Below are 22,687 nucleotides of genomic sequence, written 5' to 3'. Positions count from 1 at the left end.
GTTATTAAATATTGGAACACGGTGGCGCAGTGCTTGTTCATATCTCACGCAAGAGGCTTGCTGCGCCATGCGCGACCTTCAATGAAATAATTTATTACAGAAGTACTGTCTCTTTCAAATGTACTAACCTCCAATTCCTGTCCTTACTTTTCTTTCTCCAAATACCCAATTGCCACACAATCAGCTCTATAATAGACGTTAAGCCATCTGTAAGCTTAGAACGCCAATTCTTCAAAACGTTTAAGGAACATTAAAATATCTTCGTAGTATATTTTTAATTATTCTATCCGTCTATCCTTCCAGTGTCGTGTCAGCACTAGCAAGAATACAGCACAAGCCAGGAGCTATCCGTGAACTAGCTAGCGCTGCAGCACCATGTCCTCACATGTTTAATTATTAACGATACAGATTATTTAAATGAAGTTAAAAGTTTTATCTGTATACTATAATCAACATATTTTGCTGCATTTCATCTTAAAAATGATATCGTCATCATACGCGCTTTATAAAGTGGCGCAGGTTGTGCAATTTTATAACTGTAGTGCAAGTTTACAGTGAGGTAATTGTACTTATAAGTACAAACAGTTCTACAAGGAGCACTTGATTGAGTGTGTTTATAGTTCTTGGGATGAAACTGTTTCTGAACCGCGAGTTCCGTACAGGAAAGGCTTTGAACCGTTTTGCCGTGGCTAAGGCAGCATGCTTGATACTGTATACCGATAATTCTCTTTCCGATCAGCTGCTGCTGTGATTCCCCACTCAGATACAGTGATATAAATACTCCCGAGTGGTGCAGTGAGAGTAATATGGAAAAAGATGATCTGTTGTGGCAACCCTTAACGGGAGCAGCTGAAAGAACAAGATGCAGTGAGAGTAACAACGCTAAAGCAGTTATGGTATTTGGAATACTATGGCTATTCCCTGGACCATTATATTGCTACAGGTTACTTACGATCAGATGCATTACACTAATGAACAATATGCAGTTATTTTCAGTGTATTTATAAAGCCGTGTCAGGAATGTGGGTCTAAGAAAGAAAGGGTAACTACACAGGAATAGTAGCACTGCTTTGACGCTGGGTGCCGCCAGTCTGCAAAACCAAGCGGAGAAATTGCGTACGCCAGGGTATGAGGTACCGTGGAAATGTGCGTGGCTTTATGCCAAGTTTAGGTTTTATACATCGCGATTTGAGCATGGAAATGTTCGTACGCAAGATTTCTGTGCGTACGCACCGTTTATACATGAGGTCCCTGGTCTTGCTCATGCCAGTAAAATAGTGTCACTGACCGAATTGACTTCATATTTTTAAACTGCAAACTAATACCAGTCTCTACGGCTAAAACCCACATAGTTTTTTCTTATGTGAGAATCTTTTTAATATAACTATAGCAGAACTATTACAAATTCTACCTGTTATTATAACAGACAAAAGTAATTTTATACAGTGCCTTACATCATACTGTGACAAAGCACTTGAAAATGCACACTACAATATAATTTGCTTTTTACATTTTGATACCATTAAATGTTCATTGATAAAAATGATTGTATGCTGGTACATATGACTTTTGTATTAATCAACTGCTAATAAACAGGGTCACAAATGCATAGAATCCTGGAAACATTAGGTAGTGACACATTATTTTTTAAAATATTTATATTAATTATACTTGGATTTCCCTGGAGTATCAGCTGTCACACATGTGCGAATAGGGGGGGAAGCCAATGGGCCCAACAGAGCGTAGAAGTCCGCAGGAGGGTACTACTGGACGGCGCGCTAATGCCTCTCTCTCTTTCAGCAGGAAAAATGAAGAAAAACTAAACCCGACAAGATGTAAATAAATGACTCACCAACAACACACTTCTGCCTCTGTCTACTGTCCCTCCGTGATGACTTCATGTCCGGTCTGCCCATCTGGCTTCCCACGCTGATGTCATTACCCCGCTCCTCAGTCACCCTCATTTCCTCCATGATTGTATTATTTCCTGGGTTCTACCTCATAAAAACTCCCTCTGGAAACTGTCTCATTGTCTGATCGTGTACTTTGTATGCCAATGACCGGTACCTCAGTGCTACTGCTTGGCCTGAGCTGTACATACTATACAGAGACGGTTTCCACAACCTTTAATCGTTACCTCTGTGTCTTATCTTACTTCACACAGCATGTAAACATACAAAATAACTGATTCCTAAAATCACTGCAGTGCTTACCATCTGTCAGCACTGTAGCATTACTCACTTCGAACAGTGGATAAATTGGGACATATTGGTAGGTACTAATTCAGATCTTCTATAGAAGGGTAATCTGTGATTTAGTAGGTAGGCAGTGTACATTTTTTAGCAAAATGCATCTCACTAAATACGCTGGATTAAAACATACACAAAAAACATCTTGTTCACAACTCAAGCAGTGATCACTCGATTCTATAACTCAAACCTGTACTTTTACTTCAGTGACTTAAACAGGCATGGCAGTAGGCTTGCGTCACGGTCAACAAACTCGTTCAGGACGTGACCAACTCACCTCTTTCTCAGCTGCCAAACATCCACCCAGAGACATACCAGCAGTGGGATTCAAATTCTGCAAACAAGACTTCTGACTTTGTACGTAACAGTTTCATGTGCAGCTGCAAATTCTTTCAGTCTACCACAGCTGGCACGGTAATGACACTTGAGAAAGAAATGGGACAAGTAGGTGTTGACTTTAAGTTATTTAAGTTGATAAGGCAGTTACTTTATATAAGAATGGTGCAGAATACGTAAAATGAGCGTGATGTGCAGTAAGATGTGATTTTTATTTGACTGCACACAGTATATCATAATTTCACATTATTTTCAGATTATCATTGTATATTTTTGGCTTTGAACATGAAGGAAGTCCAGTTTCTGTCAGAAATTGTTTTTAGCCATCTATTATATCAAAACAGGACTGAATACATATTTTGCTCATACAATAAAATATACAGAAAATTTCCTTGTGTCGGCATATAAAAGTAAAATTGCTAATTATGTCTGAAGAGTTCTTATGAATCATTGCCCATGATCACTAGGAAGGTTTACAATAAATTAGTCAGTCAGAAAAAAGCATGTTCTAATTACAAAATATGTTCAATTTAATGGGTATTACATCTGACAGACAGACATCCGCACAAGAAAGAAAATTTCTCTGATACATATACCACTCTTGTATAATCATGAAAGTGAATTCTTCAATTTGATTTCAGGTAAGGAAAATTTTTATCATTTAAAAGTTGTGCAAGGAGTTAATCCTATATGCTTTGAAAGTTAAGAATACATTGAACATTTGCATGCATTGTCACACTTTTTTAGTATATTTCAGAGCATATTCAATGGTCATAATTTAAATGATTTGCAAAAAATAGGCAAACATACCAAATGCATTTATTAATTTAATTCACCTCCTTTGAATAAACAACACAGGCACCTGCTACACTTTAGTGCAAGCAATAGAAGCAATACCCTGCTATAATCCTACACTTGTATCAATGTAAATGTGATACTAACAGAAGTTGCTCAGAAAAGATGAGTGAAGTTGTTGAAATCACTACATTCACTTATACTGTACTACTGTATGGTTGTTCTCAGATGGGGACTACATTTAATCAAAGCAGTGCATGAATGTATAAACTACCACATTTTTAAATATCATAAGCATAAACATCTCCTTTGCAAAATAAACCCTATAACATAAGAGGTATTTTGCAGTGCTTCTTAAGTGCAGTCTTGGGGACCAAGGTTATTATTTATAAAGTGAAATAAAATAAATAAAATCAAAATGAAAAACTAAAACTAAACTATTAAAGATGTTGAAAAGATTAACTACTTCTTTCGGCTGATCCCATTTGAGGTTGCCACAGCGGATCACCTTTTTCCATATCTTCCTGTCCTCTTCATCTTACCACCACAGTCATAAACCTTCCCTTAGGCCTTCCTCTTTTCCTCTTCCCTGACAGCTCTATCCTTAGCATCCTTCTCACAATACACCCAGCATCTCTCTTTTGCACATGTCCAATCCACAATAAATAATATGTTAAAAAAATATTCCAGTTTTTGTCAAAAACAGATATGCAAACAGGATAACGTGGGCTGCAGGTACATGATATTTAAACATATGACTAAATAGTTTCTGCAGATAGACTGGCTAACCGAGTCTTCTTTAACCCCCCTTGGCTGTCATGTGACATAACTTGCATACATCATCGTCCAGTGAACAATAGCTACGTGTGTGGACAATGTACGTTTGTGGCAATAGAACAAGATAAATGAAGAGCTCAGTTCCAAAAGCAGCTAAGTACAAGAGATAAATTTTGGAGATAAATAGGAAAATCTGGGTCCATAAGCAGATTTTGAAACTAAATCCCTAAAACTATAGCGCTACAGTGTTGCAATTAGCAGGTTTTGAAGCTCAAACATATTTTCGGCACATGACCAACTGCATGAAAAGTCACAATCACGTGTTCACTAAATTTTACCAAAAGGTGTAATTAGCAGATTTTGGAACTCACATCTTCAAATACTGGCAAGTAAAGCATGTGAAGAAGAAAGTGATTTACTGTGTGATAAGAGAGATAATTCTTCATAAATTGACAGTGACAGCATGATAGATTCTATTTCTAGTCTTAGTGAAGCATACCAAGGTGATGGTTTTGCTTAACTAGTAAATTGTGACGCAGCTTTTTGCATTTGCATGGTACCACAAGAGTGCTGGTTAACTTTTCAAACCTGCCATTCACTGGATCTCCAGGGCTCAAAGTAAGTGTATCAAACAAAGGTGACCCCTTACAGAATTTCAATTGGTTCAAAAGTGAAGGTATGTTAGGCTCAGTCACAATTACAGCTAACATATGAGCACAGCAACTGATTGATACAGCAGCACAATGAATCGATACAAAACTACAGAGTTGCCAATATCTCCAATATACTTCATTTAAAAGTTTATTGGTAGGTACACAAAGGTGCATAGAGTCTACAAACTGGTGAAAACTAAACCTACTAATTTTAAGTTATTATTCATGTTTTATTTATTTTTTATTAGTTTTAGACACACAGCTGTAAATATCTGATATTGTGAAAATAATTTGTTGCCAGAATGGCTTAAAAAGTTCCTGCTTTTTCATTCTCTCTCTCAAAACACAGACTAAAGGATCATACTTAACATTTGTTCTTAACATTGACAAGTTATTCATATATATTACTGAGATGGAATGCCCCCAAGTCCAGGAATTGTTCCTGCCTTAGCTCTAGCTTTCCTGTGTTCTGGTTCTGGATAAATGGGTTCAGAAAATGGAAGGATGGATATACTTCTCTAGTGTGCTTCTCAAGATGGTATTTCTGTCGTCGAGTCTATTCAAGTCTCAGCTACCCCTTAGCTTTAACACTATGTACTACTTGTGTGTGGTTTCCCCACTAGTACAGATGGTGGGGTCTAAACAATGATTCAAAGCCCACAGACATTCTACCCAGTAAGTCACTCCCATGGTTTTCATGATCATGTGTGTCAGCAGACAGCAGAATCTAATTTCTTGTGTTTGATAACTTTCCAGGCCTGTGGACGGCAAAACCTGTATAAAACTGATGGCATCAGCATTCAACACGGTTAATAAAAAACAAAGCCCAGTATAGGAGTCTTTTTTTAATACAGCATCAAAAGCGTCTGTTGTGAGGGCATTGTTTTGGAGCAAGATACTTTGTGTGCTGTAGACATTAAGAGTACAAAGCCCACAAACTTTATCTACAGAGCCATCACAAGTTGTCCTGTGACCAGTTTCTGGGCAAAGAAAAGGTTGAAAAGCGCCAACAACCAGAGAAGCACATTCAAGTCCAAGTTGACATAATCTAAGACATCATCTTTGACAAGGGCAGCAGCTTGATGAAAGGAAAACTCAGCTGAACACAAAAAAATGAGAAGCCCAAAATTAGTTTATTCATTCAAACTAGCATGTCTATAGAAGTATGTGACATGACATGGATCAGAAAATTCTGCTTTTCTCTCAACCTCAAATTTAACATGCTATATGCTTAATGAGTGAATGTTGTGGTAGGACTGTAGAAAAGTGTGCAACGGAGAAAGATGTATTCCTCTCTTTTGCATTTTTGGGATCTGGACTGAAATGTTTTACCAGATGCAACCTGTGTGCTTCCCTGCTAAAGACAATCCCCTTTTGAATAAATTCTTGTGTCTCTGAGTGCCAGTTCAGCAATGAAGACTTTATACCTTGAAAACCTAGTTCCTTTTTCAAGACTCCTGTGCAATGCTATTAACCAACCTTGACTATCTCTCTCTCTCTATTATATATATATATATATATATATATATATATATATATATATATATATATATTTATTTGTGTATGTGTGTGAGTGAGTGACTAAATATATAATAATAATTATACACACACACAGAAGCAAAACTAAAAATACACAATGAATAAGTGACAACTAAACTGAATTCCCAATTAAGAACATAAACAATATTAAAAAAAAAACAGTATTAAAAAACAAAAACTATAACCACCTTGCTGGGAATAAAACCATAGTGCTAAGGTTTTGGTTCAAACCAATGACGATCAGCGATTCATTTTACCTCTAACTGATCTTTTTCAGCATTCGAAAAAGTATTCTAGTATGAGATTTACATAAATTATTAAGAATAAATTAAGTGTGTATTTTTGCCATATGGGTAAATGCTTAATTCTATTTTGACATTTTCTTTACTTTTTCTGTGGAGTTTTCTCTCTTAATTGTATATGAATACTGACTATTAATAACAGGCAGCATCAATACAAACAATACTAAATACTAAAGGGCAGCTTCTTCAGTGTTACCGTCTTGTATCTGTATTATTAAACAATGGCCAAAAGGAGGGGGTCTCTGGGGGTTGAGACTTGAACATGTACTTTTGTTTGTTTCACTCAGTGAAAAAAATGTTAATTTTTGGATTGTTACAAAACACAGAAGCTGGGAAATAACAGCTTGCTTGCTGACATACAAGTCAAATTGAAAGATGAAATAAGTGGGGATAGGTGTTAAGATGACCTGGCAAGTAGATACCAGTGGTTACACAGCACAGGAGGCTTTGCACTTATAATGTGAAAACTACCTGTGTCACAATTTTTATGGTTCTGAAATGTCCCTGAAATAGTTTGCTATATTTTTCAGTTGTCCTTTGATGCTAGTTTTAAGGAAGGTATTGACCCCAAAAAACGTTCTTGTTGTTTGCGTTTTAAACATTCCATCATAAGCTTTTAGCAGGGAATGGACTTAACAGCTCTCCCATGTCTTATGATTAAGAAGAGGACTTATTCTGTGTCAGGTACAACATAATCAACATACTTGTTGACTTAACTACAACTAGTGTCGTGCACTATATTGCATTAGTGTGAGAGAGGGGTGAGAGGTTAGGAACATGCGCTGATAGCATGTTACCACACAACGAACCACCTGTTTTGCCCCCTTAAATAGTTACTGCTTTAGACATATTAAATTATTGAAAACCAAGCAGTGTAAGGACATGTTCCAAGAGTTTCCTTTCTTCAAAAAGCACAATCGAGAGAGAGAGAGAGAGAGAGTGAGAGGCTCAGCCTTGATTGTTGCATATATTTTGATAATAAAAAGTCCCAAAATGCAGTTTTCAATTAATGTGTGAAAAATTTTTAAGAAAACTAAGAACTGATGCAAGACTTTTTGAATTAAAATGACCTGCAGTGACAATGTTTTCCTCTACATAGTCAAAGATTTTAAATTGCTAATCTACCCAGACATTAGACTGAGTGGCTCTTTGTGATTAGGAATATGAACAATATTGAAAACAATCACAGTGAACGCTCCAGGCAGATAATCGTGACGTAATTTTGTTAATTAAAAACAAGACATCCAATAGAAAAACTATCCTGTTGCATAATGGGAGTCCAGTCTTTGTGGTCGTAGCAGTAGATTAAAACTCTGTATGGGGATTTCACAGTAATGCTAAATGAACTTACAATTTTGTGTGGGCCCTCTTTGAGGATGTGGTTCAATTTTGCAGCACCTCCCCAGATACTGTTGCAGTTTGCTTGTGTGAATTAATTCAGCTCTAGGCTTCTAACTTTACTATTAAATTACAAAATTACGCACTCAATAGGGACTATTCCTAGTTTCTTGCAAAAGCCTGTGCATTGCACTTCATTTACCTCTTAGCACAATTTACTGCCACATCCTTCAATTATTTATGTGTAAGGCTTAAGGTATGCAAGTATTACAAACTTTAGGCCTGTCGGACCGAATGTCACTATTCAAATGTAATTCAAATGTATTATAAAAATGTCTTTATTTGAAGGCAAAAACTGATGTTTAAATGTAATAATAATACATTTCAATTATTTGGTGCCTTTCCTATTGTTTTACTCCAAACACACTATGCAATAACAGTGCTTTTTACAACATTACTTCCGCAATCAATGACTACTTCACAATGCATTAGATGACATTTTTTTTTCTAACCTTACTGTACTGCACTGCACTAGGATCTACATTTGAACTAGTAAAAACAATTTAAAACAATTCTCCTTTACTATAAGAGTATCATTCTGCAACTGGCTCCTAAACCCCAGATCCCTAGCTTGCTCCTGCATTCCAATAGAACTGTTAGGCATCAATCACACCAAGCAAAAGCTGATGTAAATATCATTACTGATAATGGGAAAAAAGTACCAAAATTTCTAATTTTACTTTTACAGTGACTTTAAAATTTCCATAAATGGCCTTTCCAGTGTTAGGAATCCTCATTTAGCTACCTCAGTGTACACACAGATGCATGCACAGTCTAAATAGGCTAATGATTTGACACATACTGCTTAAAACACTGAGAGGAAATTTAAAAATATATTCTCAGGCCACCTATATTATATATTTGCTCCCAATGCAAACAGGAGAAAAGAGAGAAACTCAGTTTAGTTCAGTTCTGTATGTTATTCCCAGACTATCCCAATATGGTATACTAAACTGGTTATCATGGCCACAATACTTCATTCTGCCATAGTTCACCGTGATCATATGGCTGCAGTTAGTACATCTCTGTAAGCCCTGTATATAGCTCACATGAACTGGATGTTTGCTCATTCAAAAAAAGAAGCTTATTTCACTAATATATACTGTGCACAGTACCAAACTTTTGGTGTATAAAAGGAAACGCTACGCTGGTTCATGTACATATTGCATATGTTTTTCCAAGGTTGATTTTAACAATTATCAACGGTACTATTTTTTTATAGGATATGGTCATAAGTCGTATAGCACATAGATTTCATTCTAACTAAAACAAAGAAATGGACAATATTTATTTACCAGTAACATAGCCTGCTCATGGAGTAGTTGCTGTTGAAGAATTTCCAAGTGTCTCTGTTCTTCCTCCAATTGTCGTCTGATATATTCCTGCCATAAAACAGATAACAGTAAAAATAAGTTCAACTTCACAGTTAAAATTTTAAGATGGTTAGTGTCAAACTGAAAAGGATTAAAAAAGTTGTAAAACTTTACAAATACAGACCTATACCATACGTGTACATACATACTAAGATAGCCCCACTGCCTCTTAATTCGGCCACTTGATTTAATGCAAAGAGCCTGCACTTCTAAGCAGCCTATTATGCAGATACAACTCAATAAATATAGAATGCAGACATGGTTAAGAAGTTTATCTGTTGTTTGACCACACATTACAATGGGCAAGATGCATCATACAAGTGACTAGGATAATGGTATAGTTGACATCCGACATGGTGGTTCCAACATGTAAGTAACAGCTCCCATCCTCATATTTTCATGCACTGCAGTTAGACTTTAGAGAAAATGGTGCAATAAACAAAAAAAAAAAAAACCATTCAATTAGCAACAGTTGCTGTGGGTGGAATATGCTAGTCACTATGAAGAGAACAGGGCAGCAAGGAATCACACATCTTTATAGAACAATGATGTAACTACAAACCATGAAAAACAAAAAAACTCCACTTCACCTACATTGTCACATCAGGAGTGTAAAACAATACATAATGACCAGTGCCATAATGCATGTTTGCATACTGCACTTTAATATATTGAGTGCAAGAAGAATCCATATTACTAACCGAGAATGCTAAACCGGATGATGGACGCAGGCACATCCGGCAATGGGCCGTAGCTGCAAAAAGACGTACTGCGCAGGCGCAAAAAGAGTCCGCGAGAGTCGGCTGAGGAGCCGAGAAAGGCGGACAAAAGAGGGCGAGAGAGGCGGATGAGGGGCCGCGAGAGGCGGACAAGACCACAGAAAAAAGGAGTGAGCACAGGAAAAATGGAGAAATGAGGAAACGCAGGCAAAGCACGAAACACATTGCACACGAAACTAGACCCAAAAAAAAAAAAAAAAAAAAAAAAGAGGCTCGCGCACAACAGCAAGGCACCCCCCCCCCCACAGGCACCGGACGGGACACACACCAAGAGGGGGATTCAACAAGCCCATGGAACACAAAAAAAAGAACACAAAACCACCCCACAGACCCTACAAGCAAGGGACGGGACACACACAAACAGGGGGATTCAACAAGACACAGGAACACAAAAAGAAAGAAGACGCTCGCGCAACAACAATCCTCAACCCCCCCCCACACACACACATCCATAAGAAGTGACACCCAAAGCCACATATTCTAAAGTGAACATCAACACCTTCACACTAGGCAGCATAGGTGTCAGCATTGGTGTATCTCCTTACAATAAAGCACTATTAACCGTTCAACTGCAGAAAAGGAAACATATTAACAGTGACTGCGATCCTCCTTATTACTTATCCATATTTCGCATGCTGAGAAAGAAACAAGTCATGAATACACGGTCACGGGTACAAAACGAAAAGGAAAGGATAACAGGAACAAACACACAAACACGAAAGAAACAACAAAATAGACGGCTATGCAGCATAGGTGGATCTCATTACAATAAGGCACTATTAACCGTTCAACCGCAGAAAAGGCTCCATATTAACAGTGAGTGCAATACTCCTTATTACTTATCCATATTTCTAAAAGAAAAAATGACTCGACTCCAAAAACGCAAAGCTCAACTAAAGCTTCTAACTAACGATGTACCTAAAAGTAAAAACTTTATGAACTGCATTAGATCCTACAATAGTTCATTTAATATGCACAAATCTACATCCTAGATCCACATGACGCAAACTATCAATCAAAGTGCTGCATCGCAACAGGCACGGATTCAAAACGAAACACCTCCCGTCTCAGACATACGTTAATGGCAGCGAAGGCTACAACGGGCTTCTCACACAGCACAGGCAAATCGATTACAGCTCCAAAACAACACGTCCCAAATACTACACATGCAACAACGCGCCTCTCAAACGGCACAAGCAAAACATACACCAGGAAAATTCATTCGGATTAATGAATGTCATTTGCAATCATTGTCATTCAGTTCACTTCCCTGAAGAAACAACTGGCAATACAAGTTATACATTTACACGTTGTTGTCAAAAGGGTCAAATTAGACTGCCTTCTTTACATTCATATACTGAATATCTACAGAAGCTTATAACTGACGATGTACCTGAAAGTGAAATCTTTATCAACTACATTAGATCCTACAAATCGGTATCCACTATGAACATTAACGGTGACACTGCACGTGACATCCGTCTTGAAAAAATGTTGTTTATTGATGAATGTTCAATGGCATGAACAAACGTTTATGAATAATAATATTCGATTTGGAGGAAAGGTACTTTTATGAGGAGGAGATTGTAGACAGTGATTAGCTATTCTTCCAGATGCCATGCACTCAGCTATTGTTCAGTGCACCTTAAAATACGCAGACAATTGACATTGCTTTCAAAAGATACAGTTAGTAAAAAAGATACGATGTCCAGAACCAGATCATAACAATTGCTTATTACAACTGAGAGATGGTACACTCACCAATACAGATGGACTTCAGCCACATATTATTACAATTCCTCAAGCCTTTATCTGCGACGACTTAGTTACAGAGAGATTTGGAACAGCAATCTCATTAGACCAAATGCCCCTTTTAACACAACGCACTATATATTATGTCCAAAAAATATTAATGTGGAAAACATAAATACCCAAGTCATTCCATTACTTCCTGGAAAGACACAACTCTTTCTAAGCTCTGACAAACTTGACTCTGATCACAACAATAACCATCTTAAATGACCTTACAAGTTCTGAGCTGGAATTACCTTTTACACTTAAACGGCGTGTACAAAGAAATTTTCAAATAAACCTTTACACTGTGCCACACACTTTATTGTTTGCTTTCTATTTGCATCATCTACACCGTCACACTATTCTATATCTCATTCATACATCACGCTCTTTGTCATTCCCAACACCAGGGGTTGGCGAGCGAAGCGAGCAGGGGGCGGAGCCCCCTAGTCTTTCTATAAATGGAAAGTAAACTGCACCCACCTGCCTTCAAATGCAAGAATAAAATTAGATGTCAAGGGGGTGGGGTTGTGGGGTGGGGTGGGGATGGGGGGTTTTAGTGGTGGTTCTGAATGGATTACCATCCAAGTGGAAGGTGTCTCTAATAACATTAACCCACTATGAAGATCAACCACAAACTGAACTATAAAGATTATTACTTGTAATCTTGGTGTAATTTATTTGATTTCCACCAATATTTTGACCACATATGTGCACTAAGACTAGGGCTGCAACGATTAGTCGACGTTATCGATGACATCAACTACAAAAAATCGTCGATGTGGATTTTTTTTTTTTTTTTTTTTAATTGTTGACGCATCATAAACAGAACCTTCAATAGAGGCTCAGGTCACAAAGAACCACATTGGTTTTTATAACTGCAATGCACTACATGAAAGTCTGGGGGCAATATCATTTGTTATTGTTTGTCAAGACTGCACACAGTATACCAACGCAAGCATCCAGGAGCTGTGATGCCGTCGCCGTCTCTCGAGAGGTAAGTTTTAGCGAGTAAAGTTAGTGTCCCATGTTAATGTTGATGTTTGTACTATAATGTGTATATCAAGGTTACAACAATGATAGTTAACCCTTAAACCGACACATACTTGGGGTTTAATGCACCCCTGGACACCAAATACTTTTTAGCTACACTTTTTAAGTAAACGTCACAATTCACAAAGAAAATGTGAGATTTTAATGGAAAGAGCATCACAATTACTGCAACACTGATCATTTTACACACTGCAAATGAACTGTAAAAACTGTAAAATAAAATAAAAAAAACTACTGCAACAATCTATCATTATATGTTCAAGGTGCAACTGATGCCATTGAAAATACAGTAAATCACCCAGCCAACTGCGCTTGAACTGTCTGCATGCAAACACACAGAGGTAAACGCTGATGATTGCAGGCTCGTCTAGTGCAGCAGCTGAATCCCAGAGACAGTGGGGCTGCAGTTCTGCCGGGGCCAGCTGTGGTCGTGAGATGGCTGCTCAACAAATATATGGCACTGACTGAACAGCTCCGGCGTGCTGGCAAATTGCTCTGTGAAGCAAATATAGCCAGTTGCGGAGTTTAATTAATGTACGTTGCCGAATGTATGTCGCCGCATATACTCGGCTTCGGCGTGCTTCCAAATTGCACTGGAAACCAACTCTAGCTGGTTGCGGCGTTCAACAAATGTACTTTTCTGTATATACTTGGCTCCAGTGTGCCGGCAGCAATTAGCTTGTTACATATATTTAGTCCATTATTTTTTATTTTGGCATAATATAGTACATGATGTGATAAACTACAACACTTTTCCTTCAGAGGTGATGATTAACCTTCCTCTTGTGTTAGGGTCAGCACCGACCTGTTTTACTTTTTAAATGCATAAAACTACTACCTAATTTTGTTTATTGCATCAAGGCTTTTTGACTTTGTCAGGAATCTGTATTTAATTAAAATAAAACAAAAAAAAAAAACAATTGTACTAAATTATAAAATACTCTGGTGAAAATTATTACCTTTGTGTTGGTAGGGTCAGTTTTGACCCAGTTATAATTTAAGGTTATTAAACAATAGTTAGGGTCAAAACAAAAAATCATAAACGCACTTTGAGGGGCTTCTCTCTTTGCCTGTGTGTCTCCTTACCTGAACATACAAAACAAACAAACAAAGACAGACATGTTCAGACATGTAGGGCTTGCATAAGACAAATTTAGTTTAGCGTTGGTGACTTGCAGAGTACACATCTCCTGTTTGCAGTAGTCAAAAATGAGAAGAAGATTTACAGTAAGCCAAGCTCTGGATCATATCGTTTCTGAAAATGAGGCAGAGGACACAGAACAGCATAGTGATACAGATGAGCAGGTTTCCGAGGAGGAAGACATTGTAGAGCATCTACCAGAAGGCACAGACACATCTGATGAGTCTGATGAGGAGGTCACCAATGCTGAAGCTGCACTCACTCCTGCTGAAACGTTCAAATCCAAAAGTGGTAACATCTGTTGGAGCTCAGTACCTCCTGACTTACATGGCAGAGCAGCTGCTGCAAATGTCATCAAAATGACCCCTGGAATCACAAGGTTTGCTGTGACGAGAGTAAGTGACATCAAGACACGTTTTGATCTGTTTATGCCATTATCACTAAAGAAAGTCATGATTGCTATGACAAACCTTGAAGGAAAAAAGGTTCATGGCGACATGTGGAATGACATTGATGAGGAATACCTGGATGCTTATATTGGTGTTCTTCTTCTTGCTGGTGTTTACAAATCCAGCAATGAGGCCACTGATAGTCTCTGGGATGCGTCGACAGGCAGAAATATTTTCCGGGCAACAAAGTCACTTCAGTCATTTCGAATGATATCAAGAGTCCTTAGATTTGACAACAGAGAAAGTAGAGAAAAATCTGACAAGCTTGCTCCCATCAGGGATGTCTGGGAAAGGTGAGTGCAGCTCCTTCCACTGATGTTCAACCCAGGGCCAGAGGTAACAGTAGATGAACGTTTTGTCCCTTTCCGTGGAAAATGCCCTTTCCGGCAGTACATGCCTAGTAAGCCAGGGAAATACGGCATAAAAATTTGGGCAGCCTGTGATGCAAAAACCAGCTATGCATGGAATCTACAGATTTACACAGGCAAACATGCAAGCGGCATTCCTGAGAAAAATCAAGGAAAACGTGTAGTCCTTGATATGACTACTGGACTGCGGGGTCACAATATCACATGTGACAATTTCTTTACCAGCTATGACCTTGGACAAGAACTTCTCAGGTGGAAACTTACCATGGTGGGCACAGTAAAAAAAAAATAAACCTGAGCTGCCTGCCGAAATTTTGCAGGTGAAGGACAGGGCTCCACTTTCTTCAAAATTTGCTTTTACAGACACCACCACGGTTGTTTCATATTGTCCAAAAAAACACTGGAGTGTGATACTTATGTCCACTTTTCACAAAGACGCAGCTGTGTCATCAGCAAGTGACAAAAAGCCCATAATTACCTTGGACTATAATAAAAACAAAGGTGGAGTGGACAACCTGGACAAGCTGACTGCCACCTACAGTTGCCAGAGAATGACCAGGAGATGGCCAATGGTTGTGTTTTATAACATTCTAGATGTGTCTGCATACAATGCATTTGTGTTGTGGACCCACATTCACCTAGGGTGGAACTCAACCAGAAAAAACAAGCGGAGAATGTTTCTTGAGGAGTTAGGAAGTTCCCTTGTCAAGGCACACATTGAGCGAAGGGAATGGGTGCCCCGGGACCCAGCCGTTGCAGCCTTGGTCAGACAGCTGCAGAGCTCACGTAGCACTCCTTCCACACCATCAGCAACACGAAGAGCATCAGTGCCAGCATCCTCTTCGGCCAGCACTGCCTCAACATCAACCTACACAGTCACAGCCTCACTGAGGCCACCTGATTCTAAAAGAAAGAGGTGTCAGGTCTGCCCTAGCAATAAAGACAGAAAGACAAACGTACTCTGCTTCTACTGCAAAATATATATTTGCAAAGAACACACTAAAAGTGTCACTTTTTGCTACACATGCATCTAAATGCACATGCATGTTCTTGCACACAAAGACGTTTTTTGGAACTAGTGCCTCATTTCTATTGGTTTGATTTGCTTGATTGTTCGTTGTTTGTTTGACCTTGCAAATCCACATTTTGAGATTTACTTGTTTAGCTTTCCATTTATATTAAAGTTATTTTTGAAAATAGTTTTTTGCCTTTTTCTTTGAAATAAATATATATGGGTCAAATTTGACCCGTAACACCATAGATGTTACTACAGTAATTAATATTATAATAAAAAATATATATAACAAATTTATTTAAGAGATGTGTTCTAATACCCCTCAGTAATAGTCAGGTAACATAACAACCTTTTATTTATTTAAATAATTCTCTTGAGGTTCATTTAATAATTTTTTAAAATTGAAAACAAGAGGTATGCTGTTAAAGTAAAAGCTCATGAGGTCACAGCAAAAATATTAAAAACATTCTTTTAATGGACAAGGAAGCGTAACAAAGTAACCAAGAGGTAAGGAAAAAAATTGGATGATAAATAATTGTTTTGAGGGTAATATGGCTGATTAAAGACACGGGTCAAAACCGACCCGTTAACATAAGAGATAGTAACAGAAAGCTAACATAAGAGGAAGGTTAAAACATCTTTGTCTGCAAAATCATTCTTGTGTATTCTTGCTACCTCTACTCCCTCTGAGCGTCTGTTCTCAGCAGCTGGGAACATTGTCTCAAAGAGAGCCAGCCTCACACCAAAGCATGTAGAAATGCTCACTTTCCTGCAATGCAATCAGGAATATATGAACTGAATCTTTTATAAACTGTACATTATTGTTTTATTTTATTTGAATTGAAGCTTTATTTAAACTTTTGGACATTAAGACACAGCAGTGGCCATTTTTGGTTAAGTTAAATGCACTTTTTTTGTTTAAAGACTATGTGCACTTTAGTTTGTATTATTTAATGTATTTCTTTTTTATTGTGATGGTCACACTAATATAAAACATCTGATTATTTTCAAATTCATATATTTCACTGGTTGTTATTTTAATTTGATTATTATTCATTTTAATCGTGTTAATGCAGACATCAGGGTAACTTTCACAGGTGAAGAGACATGAGCAGATGAGGTAAGACATGCACTGGAGCCCAGAACAGGACGTGCAACCACAGGTTGCAGGCATCAAAATAGTCAGGCATGAAATAATCGTGACTAATCGAAAAAAAAAAATTGAACTATTAGTCGACTACCAAAATAATCATTAGTTGCAGCCCTAAGACAAACCTAAATTGATCAGGTATGAAAGATGGTATTTTTTTTTGCTTCAGACTCTTATGGAGCTGGTATATTTTTCAACTCTTACAACACATTTACACTAACTAAGCCATGACAGAACTGAGATATCTGGGAGCAACAAAACATACAGTAGTAAGAAACAATATTTAATAAAACTGCTACTTATTGCTTCAAACATAAATCCTTTAAAATATAATGTACACTTGAATTATGGTAATGAATTCACACATTTGACTTGGTCCTGCAATTGCAGTTTTATTAATTGCAGTCATGCAACTTTCAACACTTGGGCTAACATTTGGACAATATGTCTATAATGAACTGGATAAAATTGCACCTTATCTTGAGGCTGATGCAAGTAGTTTTAAAATTGTATCACATTATAGCCATAGGCTCCATTGCGACTAGGGTTTTATTTAAACAGATGGCCCAAACTGGCTGTAACATCACTACATCAATTAAAGCATTAATACAGTGGGTACAGAAAAGAATCACCCCTTCAAAATATTCCCATTTTTTTGCTTTACAGCCTTAAATGAAAACACACAAACCAATATTTTTCCAGCTTCACTTAATCAATGCAATCTATACCATCCAAGTGAAAAAGATATCACAGCTACAGTTCAGAAGAATTTTAAACAATAAAAATCAAGAAATACTGAGATTAATAAAGGATCACCCCCCTCCTAAACTCACTCAGGTGTAAGTAACCACCATTTCCATTGCAGACCATGGTTACTGGCTTCCACCTGTGATCAATTGTAATCAGTGTGATTAGTGAAGCATAAAAACAGTCTGTTCCTGGAGCATTCATTCCCTTGCTTAGTAGTGTAACTGACAGCAAACAACTGACTATGGGTAGCAAGCCACTTTCAAAAGATCTCAGGGATAGAGTTGTGGACGGACATAAGACAGGAGATGGATACAAAAAAAATCTCAAAGGCTTTACCAATACCATGGAGCACAGTAAAGTCCATAATAAAGAAGTGGCAAGTGTTGGTACTACTAGGACCCTCCCTGGATCTGGCTGTCCCTCCAAACTGGATGGAAGAGCAAGGAGGAAACTGGTAAGAGAGGCTACCAAGAGGCCAATGGCCACTTTGAAGGAGTTACAGGATTTTATGGCAAAGAGTGGCCATTGTGTGCATGTGACAATAATTTCACAAGCGCTCCACAATTGTGGCTTGTCCGGGTGGGTCGCAAGGAAAAGGCCATTTCTCAAGAAAGGCCACATTAAGGCTCGTTTGAGCTTTGCCAGAATGCACCTTGAAGATTCTGATGCCAAGTGGAAAAAGGTCTTATGGTCAGATGAGACTAAAATCAAACTATTTGCCAATACAGGTCACCATCCACAACACAACATACCTACAGTAAAGCATGGAGGTGACAGCATCCTGTTGTGGGGGTGTTTCTCTGACGCAGGGCCTGGCGCTCTTGTTAGAGTAGAAGGAAAAGTGGATGGGGCAAAATACTGTCAGATTCTTGAGGAAAGCCTGCTATCCTCTGCCAGAAAGTTGAAGATGGGCAAAATGTTCACCTTTCAACGTGACAACGACCCGAAGCACACAGCAAAATTGACCACACAGTGGCTGAAGGAGAAAAAAGTGAATGTCCTCGTGTGGCCCAGTCAGAGCCCAAACCTAAATCCCATTGAAAATCTGTGGAAAGATTTGAAGATAGCAGCCCACCAACACTCACCATCCAATTTGACTGAACTTGAACAGTTCTGTAAAGAAGAGTGGGCAAATATTGCTCAGTCTAGATGTGCAAAGCTGATAGAGAAGTATCCCAACAGACTTAAGGCTGTCATTAAAGCAAAAGGTGGTTCAACAAAATATTGACATTGGGGGGGTGATCCTTTATTAATCTTATTATGTCTTGTTTTTGATTTTTTAATAATTTTTCTGAACTGTAGCTGTGATATCTTTCACTCGGCTGTTATAGGTTGCATTGAGAAAGTAAAGCTAGGAAGAAATATTTTTCATGTGTGTTTTCATTTAAGGCTGTATATATATTTCAAAGGTGGTGATTCTTTTCTATACCCACTGTATGCATAAACAGCTGGGGTAGAGACAGGTGAGTTGCTAAAAAATAACAAAAGATAACTGCTCACCTTAGCATAATTTCTGACATTATTAATATGAATTTTTTAAGGCAAGAAATTTTCAACATGTATAAATATAGATTTAAAGCATTACTACTGTTATTTGCTCACTGAATATACTGAAATTAATTGCATGTGGAAATCACCGTGCCCACCTCACCATTACAGCACATTAAACTTTTAGTTTCTTCGAAACTGGATTGCCTACTTCCTTAACAATTAGCTAAAAGGACAAGATAATTAAGCACCTGCTTCTGACAAAAAAGTAACCTAAGGGGCCATAAATTAAATAAAGAGCAAGATGTTAGATGTTTAGTACTTCTAAACATAATGCACCAATTGTCAGAAGTGCAAGCTTTGTTTGTAGGAAGCGTGCAAGAGGGATGCAGTATTTGATACAGAAAGTGTAAAAGTGAAGGCTAGGTGAAGCACTAAGGAGAATACGACTAAGGTGGTTTGGACACATGGCGCAAAAGGCAGAGGAGAAAAGAGGAGAACCAAAACAGAGGTTGGTAAGGCCCAAAGGAATACCAAGGACACAAGGAAAAAAAGCTGTTAAACCGGTGATGATAAACTCGACAGTAGCATGCAAACGTTTGGGCACCCTTGCTTAAAATGTCTGTTACTGTGAAGAGTTAAGCGAGAAGATGATGAACTGATCACCAAAAGGCATAAAGTTAAAGATGACACATTTCTTAATATTTTAAGCAAGGTTACATTTTTATTTCCACCATTGACAGGTACAAAATACCAAAAAAATTAAAAGGGACTGAAGCAAACATTTGGGCAACCAACATGGTCAGTACTTAGTTACACCCCCTTTGGCAAGTTTCACAGCTTGTAAACACTTTTTGTAGCCACCCAAGAGTCTTTCAGTTCTTACTTGGGGTACTTTTCCCTTGCAAAAGACTTCTAATTCTGCAAGATTCTTGGGTCATCTTGCAAGCACTGCTCTTTTGAGATCTACACACAGATTTTCAATGATGTTTAAGTCAGGGAACTGAGAAGGCCATGACAAAACCATCAGCTTGTGCCCTTTGAGGTATTCCATTGTAGATTTTGAAGTGTGTTTCAGATCATTATCTTGTTGTAGAGCCCATTCTCTTTTTAACTAACTTTTTACAGATGGTGTGAGGTTTGCTTTCCAGAATTCTCTGATATTTATTCACTCCCCCCCTTACCAATGACATGTTTCCTGTGCCACTGGCTGCAACACAAGTCCAAAGTATGATCAATTGACCCCCATGCTTAATAGTTGGAAAGGTGTTCTTTTAATGGAATTCAGTACCATTTATTCTCCAAACATATCTTTGCATATTGTGGCCAAAAAGTTCTATTTTGGCATCATCAGTCCACTTGTTTCCAAAATGCATTAGGTTTGTTTAGATGTTCATTTGCAAATTTCAGGTGCTGAATTTTGTGGGTAGGACACAGGAAAGGTTTTCTTCTGCTGGCTACCATAAAGGTCGTATTTGTTCAGGTGTCGCTGCACAGTAGAACATTGCACCACCACTCCAAAGTCTGCTAAATCTTCCTGGAGGTCTTTTGCAACAAGACAGTTCTTTGAGAAAGTTTACTTTGTCTTCCAGACCTCAACTTGACCTGCTCCGTTCCTGTGAACTGAATTCATGACCTCAATAGTGACAGTGCTTGCAGCAGTGAAGCAAAAGACCTGTCAATAATAAACTCCCTCACTGGTGCTGTGATCTGGATTCAACAGACTTTGTCCTCAATAGTGAATAACACCCAATTGACAAAGTGCAAAACTTACTACGAAATATACAAGTATATTAACCAAATACCATTAAGTTTCACTACCATGAGGATATTATTTTGATTTAGTTTACTTTCATGTGTAGTTTCGTTTTTTGCTACAAAAAGAATACATCAACTTTTACAACCTGTTTTCGCACCCTGGTGGAGGTGTGAGCTTGCCACTGCAGCAAGACAAAACACCAACTAACCAATAAATAAATAAATAAATGGGTTTGGGCAAATGCAGAACTGAAACGTACACATTGATTTGGTGTTAAACAGGAGGGTAACTATAAGAATGGGAGGTTTATTGCAAAGCGTGACGCAAAAAAGCAGTTTAGGACCACACTTCTCCTGTAACTCTTGGTTATTCTGAAAACAGTTTTGAAACGCATTCATCCAGGCCTGGCATCTGCCTTTTGGTACAAGTGAAGGTTTGGTCAGTGAATAATTTTGTCAAAAGCAGCCACAAGCTACACATGTTTGTCACACAGACACATAATCACTGCAAATTAGTTAATTCATTATACCAATTATTATTTAATAGGTTAGTTATAACAAATGTCACCAGTGTCACGCAGTGTGCATCAGGACCACCCAGAAGGATCAGGCAAGGCCGTCAGCACCACTCAGTCACTAATTACATCTGTTTTCTCCACAGCTCCAATGAATTTCAGGGAGATGATGCCTAACCCTGCCCCAATGCACTTTCTAACCCCACCCCTCCAGGTTCAGACCTATTTAACCAGGGGACCTACAAAAGGGGGCTCTCAATAGGATTTTTCACCCCAATGAACAAGTACCTCAACACTGATCTTTTTTTGTTATTGCTACTGTTATTAAACAGGGCTATCTGGCCTAATTCACCTAACCTTTGAATCACTGTCTCATAACTCTTTATATCAGATAATGTAGACAGAACAACAAAGACCAATACGAAAACACACTATTTTAAACATACTGACATTCTAGGAAAATTAAACTACATTTTTAAATTATACAGTGGACATGAAACATCTGCACACCAGTGCCAACATCATAGATAATAATAATAATCATGTAATAAAAAATGAAACCAAGATAAATCTTGTTAGAACTTATTCCACCTTTATTGCAAAACTGTAATCTATACAAAGAAGGTGAAAATAATCAAAACTGTTTAGTGAAAAAAGGAAAAAAAATCATACAAAAACCTGGTTGCATTAATGTGTACACCCTTTAATTATCAAGGATGTGTCTACACTCAGAATTCAACAACCACATCTCATCTCAAATAGTAGTTAGTAAACACCTGACATCAATTAAAGTGGATCTGACCGAGTTCAGAAACATTTTGGCCGTTTCTGTAGCATTATTCTGATATCCTCTTGGTTGCAACATACTCCAAAAGCAATGATCCACAAACAGCTTTTAAAACATGAACATGATCTCATCATTCAAAGGTATGAATTAGGACAGAGGTACAAAAAAGTATCCAAAACATTAAACATCCAATGGAGCGCCATAAAGACAGGAATAAA

The 22,687-nt window shown here is 37.9% G+C and overlaps 2 protein-coding genes across 10 annotated transcripts in view; both read right to left on the bottom strand.

Moving 5' to 3' along the window:
• The window catches only part of rpl31 (ribosomal protein L31), an 810,223-nt gene that overhangs the window by 11,740 nt on the left and 775,796 nt on the right, over window positions 1-22,687 (bottom strand). The window lies entirely within an intron of this gene.
• Window positions 1-22,687, bottom strand: part of LOC114650761 (mitogen-activated protein kinase kinase kinase kinase 4) — a 296,865-nt gene that overhangs the window by 145,845 nt on the left and 128,333 nt on the right. For all 9 annotated transcript variants that reach the window (XM_028800590.2, XM_051926168.1, XM_051926169.1 and 6 more), the window contains exon 14: window positions 9,345-9,431. In XM_028800590.2, the coding sequence (XP_028656423.1) occupies window positions 9,345-9,431 (87 nt within the window). The remainder of the gene's footprint in view (window positions 1-9,344; window positions 9,432-22,687) is intronic.

The sequence above is a fragment of the Erpetoichthys calabaricus genome, chromosome 4 (assembly GCF_900747795.2).
Source record: "Erpetoichthys calabaricus chromosome 4, fErpCal1.3, whole genome shotgun sequence".
Classification (NCBI taxonomy): Eukaryota; Metazoa; Chordata; class Cladistia; order Polypteriformes; family Polypteridae; genus Erpetoichthys; species Erpetoichthys calabaricus.
The sequence above is the reverse complement of the archived record's forward strand: the minus strand, read 5'-3'. Positions and strand labels throughout refer to the sequence as shown.